A 20,610-nucleotide genomic window follows, 5' to 3' on the forward strand; every position below is an offset into this window, starting at 1 on the left:
GTTCCTGCCGGCCTCCCCTGGAGCTCCCTGGGGGCGGCCCCTCGGGGGCAGGGCCTGAGATGGGGTGCCCTGGCTGCCTCTGAGGAGATCCCAGGCACGGCCCCTGGGAGAGGTGAGGGGCTCGGAGCTGAGAAACAAACACGGGTTATTGAACGGTCAGTCTCTGCGAGGCAGGGAAGGGCTCGCTGGTGTGAGGAAGGCCTGCTGCTTTCCCACGGCTTGCTTTCCAAGGTGCTCAGCTGCTTTTGGTCACCCAGCCCTGGTTTTGCTGTTAACTTCCTTGGTTTCTGCTTTTCTCCAGGTCAGCCAGTGCGTCCACAATCTCTGCAAAACACAAGGACAGCGTTAATCAGAACAACATGTGCAATAGGCTGCTCTGGTTTTTCCCCAGATGAGAAGATAGCTCTCCCTCACTGATAACAGCTTGGCAGCCCTTAGCAGGGGACAGCCCTGAGCAGACACAGGTAAACACAGCCCAAAGAGAAGCAGCCAGTTATAAGGAGAGATGGTTGGAAAGAGCCACAAGAAGATGTCCTTCCAGCTCAGCACCATGTAGGCATGGCTGGGTGTTGAACTAGAGCAATAAAGACATGTTGTGTCCTCACTGCAGCTTTGCTAGCATCTCTGATGATTTTTTGATGTTTTCATTTCAGTGGGGGCCATTCCTGGGCAGGGTCTGCTGAGGGAGCTGCTGTTGGGAGATGGGGGCACAGAAAGCGTGGCACACAGTAGTTTCTTACACATATTTTCCACATCTCTTATATGAAAACTGGCCCTATAGGATGAAGCAGATGAGACTGAAGAAAGCTTTCTATCCGTTGGAGATGAACTGAAGGAAGGGTGCGACCTCTGTGCCTTCAAGCACACCGGCAAGGTTCCTCTGTCTTTTCCTGCTCTTTCTGTTAAATCTTCTGTTGGAGGCCAATTATGTATCTGATCAGACCCAGACCAGCTTTGTGTGAAATCTTCCCTGCCGTGGAGCAGCTCCCGAGATTGCAATTTATTGCTGAAAGCCCAAGGCAGGAAATGTTCCTGTGCCATGTTGTGGGCTGCTCCTCCAGCTTGTGGGACCTGCAGGACATGAGTGGGGATTAACCCCCACATCCCTGCTCCCAGCTCGGCACTTCTCTGAGAGAAAAAGCTTGCTCTTATGTGGTGCCAAATGAACAGCCTGGTGATTATTGTCATGACATGGGTAAACATTACCTCCATGAACCTCATCGTGTGATGAGAGCAGTGAGGGGAAAGAGAGGGCTAGTACTGGGGGTTAGCATAAGAAGGTAGGTCAAGGAGGGATCCCAAAACACAAAGCCAGACAAATTCATAGGCAAAATAAGGGACAAACTGCCTGCCAAAGCAGATGATTGAGGGCTGAAAAAGGGCTGTGGACCAGGTGTCCCAGACACTTACCCTCAGCAGAAGGGCGTTGGGAGGGGTCAAAGGCCCGGCACTGGTCAATGACTTTCCGCAGATCCTCAGGACAATCTTCCCCAACAGGGTCCTGGTAGTGGTGGTTGCAGATTTTCTCTATGATCTCCTGGGTAGTACAGCCTAGACAACGGGCGTGCAAACAGGGGTATCGGGACGGAGCTCTGCTGCCACAGGAGGGTGCTGGCGAGGAAACCCAGCGCAGGGCCAGGAGCCTTCCTGCAGCCTGTGGCATGGGGAAGCCAGCAGAGAAGCCACCCGAACTGTGCCCGCGACGAACCCCCCCATATTTGCCCCGACATCGCTGGGCTCCAGTGGAGCAAGGTGTGTTTATGCTTCAGTGCACAGGGACATCAAATAGAGACAAAAATTACTTGCATGTTTGTGGCTTAAGCATGTTGCTGTAATACTTTACTGTTTTGGAGTCCCAGGAGAAACTCAAAGCTGTTGGGCAGAACCAGGCATGCCAGGCACTGCCACTGGGACTCACATGCTGGGGGATGCTCCGGGAAGGAGCAGAGAGCAGCCAGTGCCAGACAGGAGCCACACTGGGTCGTGGGGCTTTTACACAAGGGACCAAATACTTCTGTCTCACCTTCAAACGGGATTTTGGAGGTTGCAATCTCCACCAGCACGATCCCGAAGCTGGAAGGAGAGAAGCAAGAGCCTCAGCACTCACCCCACCACGATGATCTTAAAGGTTTTTTCCAACCTGACTCTATGGTTCTGTGCTGTCCTCCCTTCCAACGGAGGGGGCTGCCGGGCTACGCCAACCGCAAGCGGCTGCTTATGTGTCCCGTTAAACCTGGCCTCCTTCCATAGCTCAGCAGCTACTCTGCCAGCCATCTGCCCACTTACGGGTCCCTTGCCTGGGAGGGACACACACACACCTGTATATTTCACAGGGCCTCTTGTAGGGGTAGTTGATGTCTTTCAGGTTCTCAGGAGCAATGTAAGCCAACATAGAGACTTGTTTCCAGTTCTTCTTGACTCTCCTCTTGATGGATGACTCTGTTTCACACAGCTCAAACCCCGACAGCTGATTGAGAGAACGAGAAAGGGAGAAGCGGTGCAAATGCAGCCTGCAGAAACTCGTGGCATGGCTGGGGCCTGCCCTGAGACGGAGAAAACGGAGCGAGGTGCCCTGGGCAGCAAAGGCTGGCATGCAGCCACGTGTGCTGCCCGGCACGTGGCTCTTTGTGCAAGTGGAACCACAGGTGGAGGCAAGCGAATTGCCCTAGCTTCAGCTCATCCCAGGGTGGATGGCTCAGAAATGCTCGCTTTGCTGCTGATAAAACAGAGATAATGATGAACTAAGTGTCTAAGGTGACAGGGGAGATGGCTCTACTCCAGGTTTTATTCCAGATCATCAGATCCAGATCAGCTTTGGTGTTGGTGGGGGTAGACATCCACAAAAACATGCAAAACTCCCAAAGGCTTCTCCTAGCACTGTCCTTACCTTCACGCAGTAATCCCCGGCCACCAGGAACTTGCTACTGCAGATGCAGCCGTGGAGCCGGGACTTCTCCCCCGTCTGGTGTAACCTGCAGCCGTATAGAACCGAGGGTAACACAGGTTGGTGGTGGATCCATCCCCGTGCCAGGGCTCCCTCCTGCTGTGCAGGGGACGGAGTACCAGGCACCCAGAGCAGCCAGAAGCCCTCTGCCTGTCTTGGTGGACCAACCCTGCCAAGCCAACCCTTCCAGCGGGTGCTGGAAGAGCCACTTTGGGCAAAATAATGAGACTTGCGGGTGAGCAGGGCCCGTAAGGAGAGCTGGCTGTGCCGTAGGGTGCTCCCGACACTGCCCTGCGGGTGCAGGGAAGGGGTTTTCTCCCTTCCAGACCTTTGCAGGCTTGAGGCCAGAAGCAGGGGCCAGTGATCGAGGGACATGGGTACTACTGCATCCAAACCCACCCCATACCCCTTCGCCAGCCTCCCACCCCAGTGTCCCAAGGTGGTGGAAACAATGTCTAGCGGGATCCCACCACTTACTGGGAGAGAGCAGGAAGCAGAGTGTGGCTTGTGGACTGTGGGTTGGACCCACTGATTTATGGGGGAGCTCACCTGTACAGGCCTCGGGCGGCTCCCAGGGCCATCCGAATGCGGATATCCCAGGAGAGATGCCGGTGCTTGGTCAGCACATCCCGCAGCGTCCCGTGCTTACAGTACTCCATGATGATGGAGAAGCAGGGGCTCCCATCTGCAAAGCAAAATGTTGAGCACGCTGCCTTGTGCCACCTCTCAGGAGGGGACCATGACAAACCGTTTGCCACCAGCTAGCACCGGGGACAGGCAGGGGAGGGAAAGGGTGACATTAATGTGACACCCCTTACCTTTCTCCTCAATGCAGATCCCGTACATGCGCAGGATGTTTGGAGACTCAAACTTCTTCAGGGTCTGAATCTCCTTCTCGAAGATGTCTCTGACCTTGCTGCAGAAAGGGACAGCACAGTGAGACACCGGGAGCAAGGCACGGCATGGCGCTGTGCCACCTTCCTGTCCCAGCTGCCCCATGTTGCTCCCACCCAGAACAACTCACGCCGAGTCGGTGGTCAGCGGCCTCTTGAAGGTTTTGATGGCAACGGGGTACTTGAGGTACTCGCCCTCGTAGAGGTCGTAGCTGTCAGTGTCCTGCAGGTGCCTGTAGAAGGTGAGCTGGTGTGGCTCGATCTCGGTGATGTCTTCTCTTTTATCAACATTGACCTTCTTCAAGCCTGCTCCCGCCATGCACCAGGAGGGAACAACGGACACGTTAGTCAGGGCTCGGGGCGAAAGGACACAGTGCTCAGGGTGCCTAGAGATGTGATGCCAACTTACACTCCATCACACGCACGATTTTGTTCAGCTCGTGTTGCATCCAGTCTACCTTGCTCTCCATACATTGCCTGTTGATGTAGATCTCCCCGGGGGCATCTTCAGGCTCCTCAGTACCTGGGAAGAGACATGCACAGAGGTGGGGCCGCCGGATGAACATGCAGGGCTGGTGAGGTTAGTTTTTCTCAAGGTTTAAATGCCCCTTTGGCTCTCCTTGGCCACGGCCACCAAGGCGAAGCTGGGCAGCAGCTGAGGAGAGGTGCCAGCGACTGTCTCAGGAAAAGCGGGTTTGTTAAATGCACACTTACTTGCGATCACCTGGTCCAAGAAAGCCCTGTCATCCCTCAGGTCCTCGGCATCCTGCCTGCGACATGTCTTTGGCTGGAAAGACTCCAGGAAAGCCTGCTTCTGCTCTGCCTGCAGCAGGAGTGAGAGCCCCTGGGCGATGTCCTCCAGGCTCTCGTTCACCCAGACGAACTCTTCGCCAGCGCTGTGAGCTCTCAGGAACTTCTGGATCCAGCTGGCCTGGCTGTATTTGATCACGAGTTTCTGGGCTTCCCCCAGCACCCGGAGCAGCTTCTTCAGCAGTTCCTCTTCGTGGTGGGAAATGTGCTTTCGCGGCTGAGCCTGGAGGATCCTCACGGGCTCCAGCAGGATCTGGATGCGCTCCACGAGACGCTGGCACTGGTGCTTACAGCACTTCACCTGCTCGAATTGGGCGTGGATGGCCTGGGCCACGGAGAAGACCCTCTCCACGATGTCCATGCTTGCAGCAAAGGGCTTGGCCCCTGGGGGTGTGGGCTGGTGAAGGTGAACCTCAGGCACCGCTTGGAGATCAACCAGCTGGAGCTTTTCCACCCTAAGGAACAGCCTCCACATGGCACCTGCTCTCCAGGTCCCCTATAGCCCCTTATACCTCCCCCGGATGCTTTGCTTTCCCTGCTGTGCCTGGCACCGTGGCTGCTGGTGCAGACCAGAGCAGGCACAAGCAAACAGAGACATCGGTGGCAGCAGTATCGGCACAAACCACCTCACATCAGCAAGAGATGTTTTGGCTTGATTCGTGTGAATTAGAGTGTTAGCCATGCCTGGAGAGCTTACACGCAGACGGGCAGGGTCAGCAATAACCCAAGGAACATCCCCGGGACAGCACCCCCTGGCACCAGCTACGTGCGCCCCCGGGGTCCTGCCTGCAGACCCTACACCTTTGACCATAAAGTTTTTCATTTCTAGCCAGTGTCTCTCTCTGCTGTCACCCATCCAACAAAAGCTTTCACGCCTTCACAGCCCCAGCATCCCTGACTTCACACATACTCCCCATAGCCCTGTACTGCCCAATTAAAAATTTTAAATCAAACTTTTTTTATGTGCTCAGCATCCCCGCAGGGCCGGTCCCTGCTCCCCAGGCTGCATCCAGGCAGCAGGGCCAGAAACCCGCCCCTGCTGCAGGGCGGTCAGCAGCAGCCACCCACACTATCGGTGCAGCCAGTGCTCAGAGAGGGGCACCGGGTTCTGCCGGTGGAAACGAGAGAGAAACGCACCCAGGAAGGAGCTGCAGCCACCCGCCTGTCCTCTTCAGGCTCTCTCCAGCGTGGCCTCGAAGGAAGAAGCTCGGCCGTTCGCTACGAGAAACCAGTAGGGTTCACCCGGCCCCGCTTTGCTCACCTGCGCCCCGGCTGCCTCCACTGATGGAGAGGTGCAGTGGGGCGAGCGCGGATTTATAGGGTGCTCCCCCCAGGCAGCGGAAGGGCCGTTGTGCAACACGCGGTGACTTCCCACATCACCCCCGCTCCCCGTTCTCGGAAAGCTGACCGAGGCAGAGGAGGAAGGGGCCAGGCAGGCTGCATCCCCCCGGACTGGGTTTTGCCTGCTGGAAGAAGGGATTGCCTGTGGGAAGCACATCAGGAAGAAGGGGATGGGGTAGGCTGTGCCCCCCATGTTGACACTTGCTGCTGTTTGTAGCACCCCAACCCCCTCTACTGCACCACAAACCGCAGCAAGGCTTGCCCAGGGTGCTGAAACACCCTCGGCGTCAGCTCTGTGCCCAGCTGGGCTTCCCACACGGGGCAGCAGGACCCCCCAGGACTGTACGAGGGACCCCGGTCCTTCGGGACCTTCCGCTGCCCTCCCCATCCCCGCAGCCGGGACCCCCCAGCCCCAAAGGAAGCAGGCTGAGGCCACCAGTGCTGGAAGTGGTGCTTGACCTCTGCGGGGTGCACAGGAAATTTTACGGGTGGCTTCGTCAGAGGGGCAGGCTGGTTTTGGGAAACACCGGGCAGTACATGATGCTGTTGCCCAACTTCAGAGAAGTGAGTGGCAGCTTCAGCCAGTTTCCGCTTACCGAGAGCTCGGGGTCACTCAGGTTTGCTGAGCTCCCCCCGGCAAAGAGCATCTCCCTCACCGTCACCAAGGGCACCACTCTCAGCAGCACGGGGAGCCAGGAAAAGCGACGGTGAGGGGCATTGGCCCCTGGGAAAGGGTGCACCAAGGGTGGAAGAAGGCAGGAGCAGCCCCGAGGGATACGTTTGTCAGATCCTTTTTAAAAGGCTTTATTTTTCAAAATATACAGTGTATTTACAATTGTAGTGTCTACAGTTTTACATATAACTTTATTCCAAACCTTTAAATATCTGCAGTAAACATTAGAAAAAAAAAAATAAATCACAGGATCAGCAACAAAGGCATCTCGTAGCAATTCTGTTCATTGGAGTTTGAGTTTCAGGTAGCCAATGTCTACAAAAAACAAACTTGATAAATTTGGCAGAGAGATGGTGTGCACTGGTTAGAACCAGGCAAAATCCAGACCTGGGGGATTCCCTGCAATGGGCGAGAGGCCAGGAAAACCCTGTGCTGAGACCAGGCCAGGAGAAGGACCCAGGATACGGGAGCCCCTTGGCACGAGTTAGGCGATGGGGTTAACTGCAGCGTGCTGGGTGCCGTGGGGAGAGGGCACCCTGGGAGGGGACAGGCTCGGGGCGGCGGGGGGGGGGGCTCCGGCAAGGTGTCAGGGCGGAGGAGGGAGGGCAGCATCAGGCACTTCATCTCTCGGGCAGCAGATCTGCCCGTGCATCCGTGGCCTGGAGTGGGAGGGCGGCAAGGAAGGGGCAGGAGCCCCCCAGGAAGCCTCGCAACCTCCTCCTTCCCTTTCCCCACATCCTCACCCCCTGTCACCCTTGGCAGTGCCACAAGTGGACCACAGCGCACCACGGGGATGCTCCGGCGTGAGGCCACTGCTGTGGCACAGCCCCCGGCAAGGGGACAGGGGCCAGCCGGCCTCACCGCGGGACTGGGAGGGATGCCAGCCCCAGCCCAGGAGGGACGGAGCTGGTGGCTGGGTGCTGTGCTGGGGCCATCAGTCCTCTTTCTCGAAGGTTTCCTCGGGGATGAGCGTCCGGAAGGGATGATCCCAGAAGCGGGTGCTGATGCCAAAGCCTGTGGGCAGGGGAGAGAGAGCTCAGCCCACAGTGCCACCATCACCAGGATGGGGACAGGGCACAGCTCGCTCCGCGCTAACTGGCGAGGGAGGAGCGCCTGCGTTTCGGGGAGGGGTGAAGGCAAGACAAGGGCAAAGAGGAAGAGCAGAGGGAACAGAAGGAGCTGGCTGGGCCACGGTACCGGCCCCACGGATGATAGCTTATCTGGATGGGGCGTTTTCTCCTAGGAAACCGGGCAAAGGGCAGGTTGAGCAAGTGCCGGGCTGCTGAAGGTGCGGGGCGGACCCGGGGAAGCCTGGGGCCTCACCCTGCGCCCGCCAACACCTCCCGGCGGGAGGAGATGCTGCGCTGGGCAGGGATGGGCACCCACAGCCCTGCGCCACAGGGGCTCTGCCTCCGCCCCGGCATCCCTGGGCGGCATCGGTGCCCGCCGGCGAGACATCCCGCTGCCTCCACCGCTGAGCCGGCTCCCCGTCCTCAACCCAGGGGCTGGGAAATGGGTCCCATGGGGCTGCAGCACCTCGCACGCTGCTTCCCCGTTGGCGTGCTGCTCAGGTTTCCCCATCCCACATCCCAAACAGCAAATATTTCCGAGCATCGGCTGCACACAGGCAGGCAGGCCAGGCTTCGACAGCCTTTGCCACCAGTGGCACACACAGGGAACGCAGCGCTACCTGCTTTTTGGTGTTCAAAGTGGTGCTTGACATGGTAAGCCTTCAGACCGTACAGGTAGGTGCCTTTTTTCGGTGAGCCGTAGTGGAGGTAATAGTGCATCATGTCGTAGATGATGTAGCCGCAGAGCCCCCCGACGAACACCGAGAGCCCCAGCACCTCGGGCAGCAGGAGCCGCAGGACGCCGTAGAAGAAGCCGATCACCAGCGAGGCTGGCACGGGAGGGAAGACCAGGCGGGAGCTGTCGAAGGGAGACTGGAAGCAGAGGAGGACAGTGGGACAGGCAGCTCCTAGCTCACCACACGTCCGCCAGCGCATCCCCACCAAGCGCTGGGGGGGTGCCCGTTCGGGAGAAAGCCATCACCAGAGCAGCCCCCAGGAACCCTCCCCAAAAGATGTACCCGGAGCAGCAAGGGGTGGCCGGGCAGCCAGTGGCTTTGGCTGGCAGGTCCCCGAGCTCCACGGGGACACTTCCTCCAGCGAAGCTAGAGGGAGCCCATAGCTCTTTTGGTCTTCCCCCTTGCCCAACCGGAGCTTGCAGATTTAACTCCAGCTCCTCCGAGCCCGTCTTGCAGCCCTCGCCGGTATTAGGTAAGGGCCCCGCTCGGGGCGAAGATGCCACGAGTCACGTTGAACACGCACAAACAGGCTCCACCTGAGCAAAGGCCACCGTTCCCACGGCCCGGCGGGCGCCGGCGGGGGCGGCAGCTGCGACTCACCTTGTGATGCTGCCCATGCAGCAAGAAATGCAGGGTGATGAGATAGTAGTTACTAGCGGGTGGCTTCATGTGGAAGACAAAGCGATGGATGAGGTACTCTAGCAGGGACCACAGGAACATCCCCAGGAGGAAGATGAAGGGGAAGAAGTATTTGTGGACGGGGATGGAGTACTCTACACAAGGAGACATGCAGCAGTCAGCGGGGCAGGTGGCATGCGGGGGCTCTTACTCATCGCCATCCTCCCGTTGGCACCTGGGTGAAACTGGGCTCTCCCTCCCTCTCACCTCTCATCCACCTCCTGCCCCAAGCTTCCCCAGGGAGCCACCTAGCCGAGCACCGCTCCAAGACATATTTTCCTTTGATTCCCATTAAGTCACACTCTTTAGCAAAAGGGTTGGCTTCTCACTGCTGCAAGGAGCCGGTGAGAGGGGTCCCCTGCATCCCAGGTGCCAACAGGGGCTCAGATGGGCACCCCAGTGACAGCCCTGTCCTTACAGGGCTTTGCTCACCAGAGCGGGGCAGGAGGGGCCTTATCTGTGCAGGCAGCACTTGTGACAGTCAAACAGTGGTGCTGGCAGTGGGGTTTCTTTTTTTTTTTAATTTTGAGAAAAAAAAAAAATAGGTTTCTTGGGCACTTTCCCCCGCAGAGCATTTTTCAGCCACCTCCTCCTTCCAGGGCCGACTGCCAGCCCCATCTCCTCACTAGCACAATTCAAACCGCTCCCCGCCCCCCAACCTGTTAATTTTTGGGAAATCAATCAATCAATAAACAGCCCCTTGGCAACGAGGTGCCAAAAGCCATGAGGAGCAGAGGGTGGTGCCAGCGCAGCGGGCACTCCACCCTGCAGCCGGGCACCGCTGGCACCGGGTGGCACCTTGCGGAAAAAAAAAAAAAAATGGGGAGCCCAGAAAAAAAAAAAAAAAAAAAAAAAAAAAAGCAGCACAACAAAGAAGACAGCCTGCCCAGGCCATGCTTGTTATTCCCGGGGGAGCAGACAGTGGGAGATTCAAGGGCAGGCGCTTCGGGCAAACAAGCCCCGCACTGTGCGATGCTGGCGGTGCTGAGAGCCGGGTTTGTTCACCCGCTGCGGCGGCATTCAGCCATGGCCCAGGGTGGGCGTCGGCGGGGGGTGCAGCGCCACAGGGCTGGGGTTTGGGGATGGAGGGAAGGGAGACAAGAGGGAGTGAGCTGCAGCCCGGGCCAGAGGCCTCCGTGCTCCTATCGATCCCCCCGGGGGGACAGAGTCGGTGGGCGAGCTCAGCACACAGAGGTGGGCGAGCTCAGGCGGCTTCGTGCAGGGGACATGCCGGTGGCTGTGGGGATGGGGGCTCACCCGCTGCTCTTGCATGCGGCTCGTGGTGAGCGTGCACGGAAGGAGGGATGCGGAAGGGATACAGAGGTCTCCCTGCAGGTGTCCTGCCCCTGGGCCTGGAGCGGGGGCAGCAAGCCCAGCCCAAAGGCTTTGCCACTGCTCGTACCTGTGGTGAAGGAGGAGAAGAGTCTGGTGTTGCCCTGGGCGAGGGACGTGTAGCTGACCCAGCTGAGATAGAGCACCACGGGAGCCCACACTATGAACACCACGTACCTGCGGGGTAGAGGGAGATGTCAGGGGGAGCGTCCCATGGGTCGGCAAGCCGTCCCCCCCTCCCCACGGAGGCACCGGCCAGGGCACGGCGCAGACCCTGGGGGCTCACCACGCTGTTTTGGAGAGGGACTCGAGAAAATCCGAGTGGAAGAGGCGGATGGGCCGATCCACAGGCTGATGCACCCACTCGTCGTACTTCTCCCCCAGGTAGCCCACTTGCCACAGCAAGGGCTTCTGCCAGTCCACCAGGTCCTGAGGGAGCAGACAGCGGTTGTACCCCCGCGGGACCCACACTCCGGCCCGGTACCAGGCACAAAGCTGCACTGGAGCTGCGGGATTTTGGGCTGCAAGCCCCTTCCCACGCCCCACAAGCAGCTGCTTCTTGCTCCAAGCAGCCCTGAGCTCCCACAAGCAGCAGCACAGCGCAGGCAAGCAGAGCCAGGCACGCAGCAGCCCCATCTACCCAGGAACGCAGGGCTGAGCTCACCCCTGTGCCAGCAGGTACCTGCTGGCGGTTCAAGGTGAAGGCGGCCGTACCCGGACCTGGCTCAGCATCAGGCCCTGATAACCGAGGCTCTTTCCCCCCCTCCCCGGGAGCTGCCAAGATTAGATAGCAAGCAGCGATACTGCCCGCTTGCTAGCCGTGCCAGCAAGCCACCAGCAGGACATTGAGCCCATCCCCGTGGCATTGCCTTGGCCAAGGGCTTTTCTTCTTGCAGAGAGGACGCATGGGGTGGCCGCAGCCATTGGAGTGCTCTGGCAGCGAGGGGTGAAGCAGAAAGAGATGGAGAGCAGGGATACGGGATGGGAACGCAAACACCCGTCGCTGTCGCTCCTCCCGCAGCTGCGTGGCTGCAAGAGCAAGAAGGGACTTGTGCAGGTGTGCGCGTGCATGGGACAAAACCAGAGGGACACGACCAGCAGCGCCGCCTCTGCCATCACTCAGCATCTCTGGACGCATCTTCTGCTGGCCTGGCCAGATAAGGTGGTTTCTCAGTCACACCCCTGCCCTGGGACAGAAACTGCGCTTGCCCAGCCGAGCCCCAGACCTGGCAGCTCTCCATCGGCCAGCCTGTGCCATGCCGGCACGGCGACCAGCACCGGGGCTGTGCCACCGGTGGTAGCGGGGATGGCTCAGCTCAGCGTGTTTCAGGGCAAGGAGCTGAGGCGGCCGTGGGCATTTCTGGGTCTGCAGGCAGGGATGGATGCGATCACGCAGGAGGGGAAACGACCCCAGCCCGCAGCGGGTGCGAGGGGTGGGGATGGAGACACCCTCTGCCAGGGAGGTACAGAAAAAGTTGGAGCAGAAAGGCCACTTTGGGATGGCAGAATCACTTTTCAAGGTGTTCAGCAGCAAAATATTAAGATGGGGGCGGGGGGGGGTGAAGGTGCTCTCCTGCTCCAAAAGCTCTCAATCCCTTTCCAAGATAAAAGCACGCTCACCGCCAAGCCAGGGCAGCCAGATAGTGCCACAGAAGGAAGGGACATCCGAAGGCACCATGGGGACAAATCCCCACTCCCATGGCACACTCAGAGAGAAGCTGGCAGGGCGCACCCTGTGCACGTAGGGATCACCCTGCCTGGACCAGGGGATCCCTTAGCACTCCAGTACTCAGTCAAGAGGAAAAAGTGAAAATAAATAAATAAAGCAAGCAAGAAAAAGAAATAAAGCGAGGTGTGGCTTGGCAGCACGTCCCACTCGAAGGGCACAGCCACTGCCAGAGAAAGCCATCCCTGCCCACGCGGCCGCAGCAGCAGCCTCCCAGCTTGGCTGCACCTGGGCAATAAAGCGCAAGCGATGTGCCAGTGCCAGGAGAAAGGGCAGAAGCATCCAGAAGAGCTCGGCTCCCTCCCAGCATCCCTCCCATCCCGGGGGTCAGCAGGAAGCCAGCGCTCACACAGGGACGGGGAGACCCCGTCTGCCCTGGGGGCGCTCCGGCAAACAGCGTGCCAGAGGAACCCCCAGCTCTTACCGTCTCCACATCCACTGTTTTATAGCGGGGATCCATCCGTGCTGGGCTCTGGGCTGCAGCATCCACTGCCTTCTCATCCACTGACTCAGGGAGACTCTGAAAAAAGAAGGCAAGCCCTGTGGTGAAGCATCGGTGGCAGACGTGGTTGGGACATGGGTGACATGGGTGACGGCCATGTCACCCAGGTGCATAAGCAGAGCTCACTCACACCCGCCTGCTAAATAAATAAGGGAAAAAATTTGATGAATTTAAGTCAGTCAGTTCCTGCAGAGCAGGTTCCCAAGGGATGCGGCCACCAACGAGCTGCGCTGCGCTTCCAACTGCGCACCGAGCATCACACGCTCAGGTCTCTTTGGAAGCCTCCCCCACGCCCAGTGTTCGGGCCACCCCAGCACGCTGCTGGGAGGGCTCTGGGTGCCACTGCTTCGATGCTGCGAAGCGGAGGCTCCTGGGCCATTGGCTGGCATCTCCCCTTGCAAGCAGGCAGTGCCGCAGCACAGCTCGCCCTCCTGCAGGCCAGCGACACGGTGAGCACCAGCCTGAGCCAGCAAAGGCATCGGCGGGTTGGTGCTCACCATGTCGGCACCGGGCTCTCTCCTCCCCATCCCATCCCCCCCCCCAGTGAGAGCCCCACTCAGCGGTTCGGTCCCCGAGGAAGCTGGGGACAAGCTGGGGACCATGGCACAGCCAGTGCCACCACCCTGGCTCTGGGCATGGGGAAAAAACGCAGCAGGAGGAAGGCCACCTCGGGAAGAAGGCAAAGTGTCCTTTGTGGGGCGGCGCTGGGCCAGGCACCTTCGCCACAGGCTACGCAAGATGGGGTGGGCTCTTGGTTTTGGCTAGAAAGGGCACGCTGAGGCCCGGGGACCGGGCGGTGCAGTGGCGGCAGAATGAAGCCCAGGCTGCAGTCCCGCTGCCAGGGCTGGCTGAGAAACAGGAGAAACCTGCCTCGTCTGATGCTTGGAAGCAACCACACCACCAGCTGCCAGCACCAGCCTCCTTCCCGCGGCCCTGCCAGCACCGGCGCCGGCCCTGCCGCTGGCGGGGGGCTTGGTGAGGCCGCAGCGTGCCCATGCAAGCCCTGAGCTGGCCGTGCCCCCCAGCAGCAGCACCGGCAGCCGGCCAGTTCCCCAGGCAGGACGTGCCAAACATGCCTTTTCTCCGCTTTGTCACCTTGAGTTACCCATTAACCCGGCAGCAGGGCACGGCGCGGCAGCCCCAGCGCACCAATGCCCACTGGGGTTCCCAGCCCCACTGCTCCCAGCAAGGACAGGTTTTCTCCCAGCAGCTGTGGTGCAAATGGGGTTCCTCGATGGATGCTCTCCCTGCTGCTCCAAGAGGGATGCAACTCCCTTGAGGGATGCGAGGGCATCGCATCCCTGTGGGAATAAACCTGGCAGCTGCAGGAAGAGCCGGGATGCAGGAGGACCAGCGTCACCTCACCGGGGCGGGCAGGACTTTACTCCGTGCTGTGCTGGCAACGCGGCGGCAGGGCCCAGGTGCTGTTTGCTGACAGCAGGCACTCCTTGCCCGGCCAGGCTCCCACCCCCTTTCCCAGGCTAGCCAGATTTCAAGCCTCATCCCACTGGTACAGGGGCTGAGCTACCCAGCCCCAAGGCACCCCCTCGCCCCGGGGGTGCGGGCAGGGCAAGGGATATTTCCAGCCAGGCTGGACTTGAGCAGGCATCAATTTTTTTTCAGGCAGAGCACCGGTGCAAGCTGATTCCATGGACCACCACACCTCCCTCTGTGAGGGTCCCACCACGATTTTCAGCTTTGCGCTCTCCATCCTTCAGCAAGACATCCTGAAACCCTGGGAGAGGGGGGATGCCCTGAAGTCCAGCCAAGAATGGTCAAGTTATAGTTTTGCTTCCTCCCCACAGGCACTTTGGAAGAATATTTGCCTTTAAGAGAGACAGGCAGGTTCTCCATCCCCCAAGAAACGAGCCCGTGGTCTCCGCCTCAATGCCTGTACCACAGCATTACCAGCAGCGGGAAGGATGCTTAAGAAAGCGGGGCTGACGCAACACCCCAGCACCTCTGTTCCCTCTTCCGAAACATCCACGTGCCTCCGGCTCCCCTGCCCACAGACACCCGAGCACCACGTCATGGTTGGAGGCTTCCCCAATCTCCCGGGTCAGGGAGGCGGACAGCGGCTTGGACCCCACCTCGCTGGCAGCACCCTGGCTGAGGAGGATGGGTGCCACCAGCGAGATGCCATCGCCCTGCGTGCTATTGCAGCTCCCTTCCAGCGCCCAGCCTCGCCTGAGTCACCTCCTCCTCCTCAGGCAGGGAGCAGGAGGAAGGCTCTCCCCTTGTTCACCCCGGGGCTGGCACTGAAAGGACCCACAACCGTGGCGCAACCGGGATGCGAAGCCATGCCTGCGTGCCCTGGCTCATTCCCCAGAGCGGCGACATGCTCCTGCCTGCCCCAAGCACGCAGCCACCCCATGGGGACCGAGCCCCACCGGCACCCAGACCAGCGCTGGGGCTTCTGCCCATCCTCCTCCTCCTCCAAATAAAATGTGGGTTTGAAGGAGGCTGAAGGGGTCTTCGCAAGCACTGGGTTCTGCCTGTCATCCGTGGGTGATGCTGATGCATCCGAGTCATCCCCCAGCAAACAGGTCCTGCTGGCAGGGATGCGCAAGAGGCCTGATGTAACGAAGGGAAAGTTAACGCCTATGAAGCGCCGTCTTCCCGCGCCACCACCCAGGCAAGTGGCCGCCCCGACGAGGTGCCGGCTCTCCTGCTGGGATGCAACGGGGCGAACACCCAGGGCATGACACGACGCAGTGACCGGGTGACCCGGCACAACCCCTGAGCATCCCACTGCCCCGTGCAGGTCAGGCAGGGAGCAGGTGCCAGCTGGAGAGCCACGCTGCCCCTGTGCCGCCCCGCATTGGGGCTTGGGGCGTCAAAAGAAAACTAAAATCCAGCCGCGGCGTGAGCAGGTACAGATAGGAGGGGTGATCCAGCACGGAGCAGGAGGAGAAGCTGGAAACCCGTCCTCAGCCCAGGGAGGGCAATGCTGCCTGCCAGCCACCCTGCCAGCAGCCCCAACCCAGTTTTTCCACCCATGCCCCTTTGCCCAGTAGTCAAACCCAGCGGGAGCCCTGCCGTGCCTCTGCATCGCCCTGGAGCCTCCCACGCCTTCACCGAGCTCCTAAACTGCTCCGTTTGCTGATGTCCACGTGGGACAATTGCGTGGGCAATGCAGGCTCAGGCGTGGAGCATGGGGACAACCCCCGAGGCACAGGGAGCCCGAGCGAGGCTCCCACCTGCGGTGGCACAGTCCCAGCATCCCCGTCCCACTGGCACCACGGTTCCCGGGAGCAGCTGGCGGAGCCCCATGATGCTGCACCTCAGCCCATGAAGCACTGGGGACAGCAGGACTGTTAGAAGGAGGTTGAATTTACCTTGTTCAAATGATAATACTTTAAAAGCCACTTCTTGTTAGCTACCTCCTGAGAACGCACAAGTGCCTACATCCAAGTGAGCTGAGGCTGGGACAGAGAGCCAGGGCAAGCCTGACACGCAGCGATATGGGTGAGAGGATGGGGAGGACAGCAGTCCCAAGAGGGATGGAGATTTATGGTGATTCACGGCCACGTCACGTACCCCAAAGAGGCTGTGATGAAAGACTCTCATTGCTTAAATTGGTGGAGTAATTAGATGATCCAGTTTCCCTCTAGCAAGGCTGTTAAAATCCACTGTCTAGTTTGGGTAATTATCGCTTCTCACTTTGATCTCCCCTATATATTCTGTTTACATAGATAAAAATTCTGGGTATTAATTTGTCCTTAGCCAAATGGGTCCGGCTGACGCAGAAGAGAGACCCATGGCTGAAGGATGGAGCCAAGCTCCCCAGAGCCACGGGAAGGGGCGCGGAGAGGCGTGCCGGCGGGATGAAGGCTGGCTCCCACCTGCCTCTTCGCCTCTCCTGCATTAATGCATTTCCCCCCTTCCTTTCCAAAACCCTCAGAGTCCCTGAGTGTAAGCAGGGGGGTGCTGGATGCCTGTGGGACCACAGGCTCCTGCATCCCTGGACAAGGGGATGGTGCAGCCCCAGGACCTCCAACAGGCAAGGAGAGGCACCAGCAAAGCCATGGGGGTCCGGGGCCAGAGGGGGCAATGCAACACCTCCTCGAGGCACGTCTGCCCGAACACAGCCAAAGCAAGGACCCAAGTGCCACTGAGGGCATCGACTCTCGCCATCTCCCTCCAAAGGGGATTTTTGGGGGGTGGCAAGTGTGGCAGAGCAGCTGACGCATGGCGTGCACGCCAGACATGCAGGATGGTTTATCTAGTGCCAGGTAGCATCTGATCTCCCTGCGTCCCAGCGTTATCACGCCATCTATTTACATTGGGACAGTGGCAATTCCCCTCAGCCAAGGCTTCGGTGCAAGAACCCGTTTGTCCAGTACCTTCCTTCGCCCCAACCAGTTGGGCTCGTCACGCCTGCGAGGGGGCGGTGGCAATGAGTGTCCCAACAGAGGAGGTGCCATCGCTGGGATTCAGGGAAAAAGCAGGCATGGTGCTGGGGCTGAACAAAGCCTCATCTGTGGTGCTGCTGCCGGTCGGGACCGAGGCTGCGCCACGGGGAGAACAGCAAGTGCAAACAAGCAGCCCAGAGGGACCGACTGGTCACCGACCTTGCTGGGATGTCCGGAAGGGAAAGCGGCCACTGGACTGGCCAAGGGGGCTGGGCTGGTCCCGCTGCTTGGCCATCCTCACCGTGCCGGTGCCGTGTGCCAGTGCCGTGTGCCGGTCAGTAACTGGGGTGGCAGCACCTCGTGCTACGCTGCCTCCTGGAAGTTCCTGGTGCTTTGCCGGGTGCTTTCCCTTCCACCTGGGCAGCCACGGTTGGGACGGTGCTGAGTCACAGCCACCCTTGGCCCATACCTGGACAGTCAGGGAGGTGGCTGGGCTCCTCTCCCCACCAGCAGCCGCTCAGCACCGGCAAGTGTCAGCACCCAGCACCCCAGTGCCTGCTGAGGGCTGGTGGTGCCAGGAAGGGTGCCTTGCCCCATCACCCACCCCGTGCCGTGCAGCCCAGCTAAAAGCAACACTGAGGTGCATGTCCCCATCGCCCGCAGCCCTGGCAAGGACACCAGCACCTCCTCACCATGCTGGCATGCCAGGGTCACCCACCAGCCCTGCCTCCCAGTGACAGGGCTGGGATGCGACTGTGGGGTGGGACCCATCGATACAAGGCTCTGTGCTCCGGGGATGCAGGGTGTCTCAGGCCCCGAGACCCGGACCCTGCGTGCCTCGGGATCCCCCGCACCTCAGGCCCCACAGACGGTGCTGACAGCCCCACAGGTGTCCTCGGAGCCAGCGTGCCCCACGCACCCAGGAGCGCTGCCTTAAACACCCCCTGCCCCACACACCCCTGTACACTCCCTGCCCCCCACAGCCGGGACCCCGAGTGTCCTGTGCAGCTCAGACCCAATGCACCCCATGTCCCACACAGCTCAGGCTTGGACCTGGGTGCCCTCCTATACGCTACATGTGCCCCGAAGGCTCCATGTCCCATACATTCCAGACCCTACACACCCTTGGCATGCCCAGTAGACCCTGGACCTCGGGTGCCCTGTAGACCCCATAGAGCTCAGGCCCTGCAGAGCCCTGACCTGGGGTGCCCTGTAGACCCCGTACGGCTCACACCCTGCACAGCTCAGACCCCAGTACCCTATAGACAGCTTGGACCCTACGTACCCTGCGCTTGGGGTGCTCTATAGATCCTGCACTGCTCAGATCCCACACAGCTGGGACCTGGGACACCCTATAGACTCCATACACCCCAGACCTGGAGCACCCTACAGACGCTGTACCTCCTGGGCTTGGAGCACCCTGGATCGAGGACACCCTATAGACTGGGTACGTACCAGACGTGGGAGGCCCTGGTTCCAGCACGCCCTATAGGACCTGCAATGGCACAGCCCTGGGATAGGCGCACCCTGGACCCAGGACACCCTATAGACTCGGTACGTACCAGACACGGGACTCCCAATAGAGCCCGCACCTCGGCGGCGCCGGGACGCCCTGTAGAGCCCGCACCTCGGCGGCGCAGCCCGCAGTACCTGCTCCCCGCCGGGCTCCATCTCCCCCACGTAGTACTGCTCCAGCCAGCGGCGGGCGTTGGCCGAGTGCCGGTGGGGCGGCCCGTCCAGCGCCGCGCTCACGTCGGTGCCCGCCCGGCGCCGCAGCAGCTGCTCCCCGCCCGGGTGCAGCCGCACGAAGCCGCTCAGGTCGTAGAGGCGGCGGCGGCAGGAGACCAGGCAGGCGCCCTGCGCGCAGCGCGCCCGCACCTCGGCGGCGCTGAAGGAGCGCGGCGCCGCCATGGCCCCGCTGCCCGCGCGCTGCCCGCACCGCTGCCCGCGCGCCGCGCTCTGCCCGCACCTGCTCATCTGCATACATGCATATGCGCCAGGCCCCGCCCCCGGCCCCGCCCCGCGCCGCTCGTTGGACCGTGCCCGGGGGGGCGGGGCTTGGGCTGAGGGGGCTCCGCCCCACCGCAGGTGCCCTGCCGAGGGGGGGAATGGGGAACCCCCGGGGGGGGGGGGGGGAACCCCTGCAGGGGGAGCGGGGGGGCAGCCCTGGGGCGAGCAGGGAAGGCCGGGGGGGCAGTGGGGGTGCACCCCTGGAGGGGCATTCGGGGGACACACACCTCGGGGCACTGGGGAACCCCCGGGGGGGGACACAGCCCTGGAGGGAACAGGGAACCCCCAGCGGGGGAACGGGGGGCACCTCTGGGAGGGGGACACGGGGGTGCGCCCCTAGGGGGCACCGGGGAACCACCGGAGGGGGAACGGGGGGGGGGCGGGGGACGACGACCCCTGGAGGGGATGGGGAATCCCTGGGTGCATGGGGGTCAAGGGGGGGTCACCCCCTAGGGGGCACCGGGGACCTGCTAGAGGGGGAATGGTGGGGGGCGGGGGGGGCACCCCTGAGGGCGGGGAATGGGGAGCCTCCAGGAGGGGGGTACAAGGGTGTGTGGTGGCCCCCGGGGGGGGAGTGGGGCTGTGGGGCACCCCTGGGGGAGGGAATGGGGTACCCGAGGGAGGGGACAAGGGCACACGGGCATGCTTGGGGGGGGAGCAATGGGGGGGTCTGGGCAACCCTGGATGTGCTATGGGGGGCACCCCCAGGGAGTATGGGCACTGCCGGGGGGGTAACTGGGGGGAGTGGGGACCCCCCCCGGGGTATCATCCTGCCCAGGGTGCCACCCCCCCAAGCTCTGTGGTTGCGAAGGCTGTGGGAACCCCAGTCCCTGCTCAGAAGCCCCCAGGAGGGGGGGGGTCCCTCCCGGGGTTTCCCCCCGGCACTGCTCACTATGAGGCACTATGCCCTCCCCTGCTGCTTGCAGATTTATTTCAATTTTTAATTAAATTTCACACCTGCAATTAGCCCGGTGGGCAGCACCGTGGCAGGGGGGCGGGGGGTGTGGGGGGCAGGTCCAAGCAGCCCCAACCCCCCCCGGAGAATCACAGACAAATAAATCACAAAAAAACAACTAAAAAGGAGCTTCTCTCCCCATTTTGGGGGAGAGCAGCCACTGGGATTGGGGGGGGGGGGGAGGGTCTGCTTTGACCCTTGACCCTTAGGGGCTGGCCATGTGCCAGCAAATTTTGGGTGGCAGCTACAGCCAGTGGGTAGGGTGGGGTTTGCCAGCTCAGGAATGGGGACCCCCCTGCCCTGCCCCAGCCCCCCGGCTCCGGGGCGCTGTGGGGTGCTGGTGGGGCGCTGAGCGAGGCCTTTAATCAAGAGCGATGCCGAACCCGCCGCGCGGCCGGCATCGCCTCCACCTCCGGGAAAAATCCTCTTTTTTGGGTGGGGGATGGGGGTGATTTTCCACCCCGACGGTGGGAGCAGAAGGGTTTGGGGTGGGGGTATCCCTGGGCGGGGGGCTGCCATGGTGCACCGGCGGATGGGTGCAGGGGGGTCCCGCGGAGGGGTTTTGGGGTGGTAGTTGGAAGCAT

General features: G+C 61.0%; 2 protein-coding genes across 2 annotated transcripts; both read right to left on the reverse strand.

The window, feature by feature from the left end:
• Positions 1 to 105: 105 nt before the first annotated feature.
• MLKL (mixed lineage kinase domain like pseudokinase) lies at positions 106 to 5,928 on the reverse strand. The gene is made up of 11 exons (XM_005446813.3): positions 5,785 to 5,928; positions 4,552 to 5,102; positions 4,247 to 4,360; positions 3,969 to 4,143; positions 3,763 to 3,860; positions 3,494 to 3,629; positions 2,888 to 2,972; positions 2,319 to 2,467; positions 2,024 to 2,073; positions 1,411 to 1,551; positions 106 to 324 (listed from the first exon to the last, which is right to left on the reverse strand). Exons 2-11 carry the CDS (start codon positions 5,006 to 5,008, stop codon positions 272 to 274), a joined length of 1,458 nt encoding a protein of 485 aa, XP_005446870.1. The 5' UTR covers positions 5,009 to 5,102; positions 5,785 to 5,928; the 3' UTR covers positions 106 to 271.
• Positions 5,929 to 6,776: 848 nt separating this feature from the next.
• On the reverse strand, positions 6,777 to 19,018 carry FA2H (fatty acid 2-hydroxylase). The gene is made up of 7 exons (XM_027816119.2): positions 18,712 to 19,018; positions 12,629 to 12,724; positions 10,765 to 10,907; positions 10,549 to 10,655; positions 9,069 to 9,241; positions 8,352 to 8,604; positions 6,777 to 7,675 (listed from the first exon to the last, which is right to left on the reverse strand). Exons 1-7 carry the CDS (start codon positions 18,970 to 18,972, stop codon positions 7,596 to 7,598), a joined length of 1,113 nt encoding a protein of 370 aa, XP_027671920.2. The 5' UTR covers positions 18,973 to 19,018; the 3' UTR covers positions 6,777 to 7,595.
• Positions 19,019 to 20,610: the final 1,592 nt, after the last annotated feature.

This window comes from Falco cherrug, chromosome 14 (assembly GCF_023634085.1).
Source record: "Falco cherrug isolate bFalChe1 chromosome 14, bFalChe1.pri, whole genome shotgun sequence".
Taxonomy (NCBI): Eukaryota; Metazoa; Chordata; class Aves; order Falconiformes; family Falconidae; genus Falco; species Falco cherrug.

Coding starts and splice junctions, on each gene's coding strand:
- MLKL (XM_005446813.3), bottom strand. CDS start 5,008: ATGGACATCGTGGAGAGGGTCTTCTCCGTGGCCCAGGCCATCCACGCC. Junction 3,861..3,968: donor CCGCTGACCACCGACTCGGC/GTGAGTTGTTCT, acceptor CCCTTTCTGCAG/CAAGGTCAGAGACATCTTCG. Junction 3,630..3,762: donor GATCTGCATTGAGGAGAAAG/GTAAGGGGTGTC, acceptor TTTGCTTTGCAG/ATGGGAGCCCCTGCTTCTCC.
- FA2H (XM_027816119.2), bottom strand. CDS start 18,972: ATGGCGGCGCCGCGCTCCTTCAGCGCCGCCGAGGTGCGGGCGCGCTGC. Junction 8,605..9,068: donor TGCATGGGCAGCATCACAAG/GTGAGTCGCAGC, acceptor CTCTGCTTCCAG/TCTCCCTTCGACAGCTCCCG. Junction 7,676..8,351: donor CTTTGAACACCAAAAAGCAG/GTAGCGCTGCGT, acceptor CCCTGCCCACAG/GCTTTGGCATCAGCACCCGC.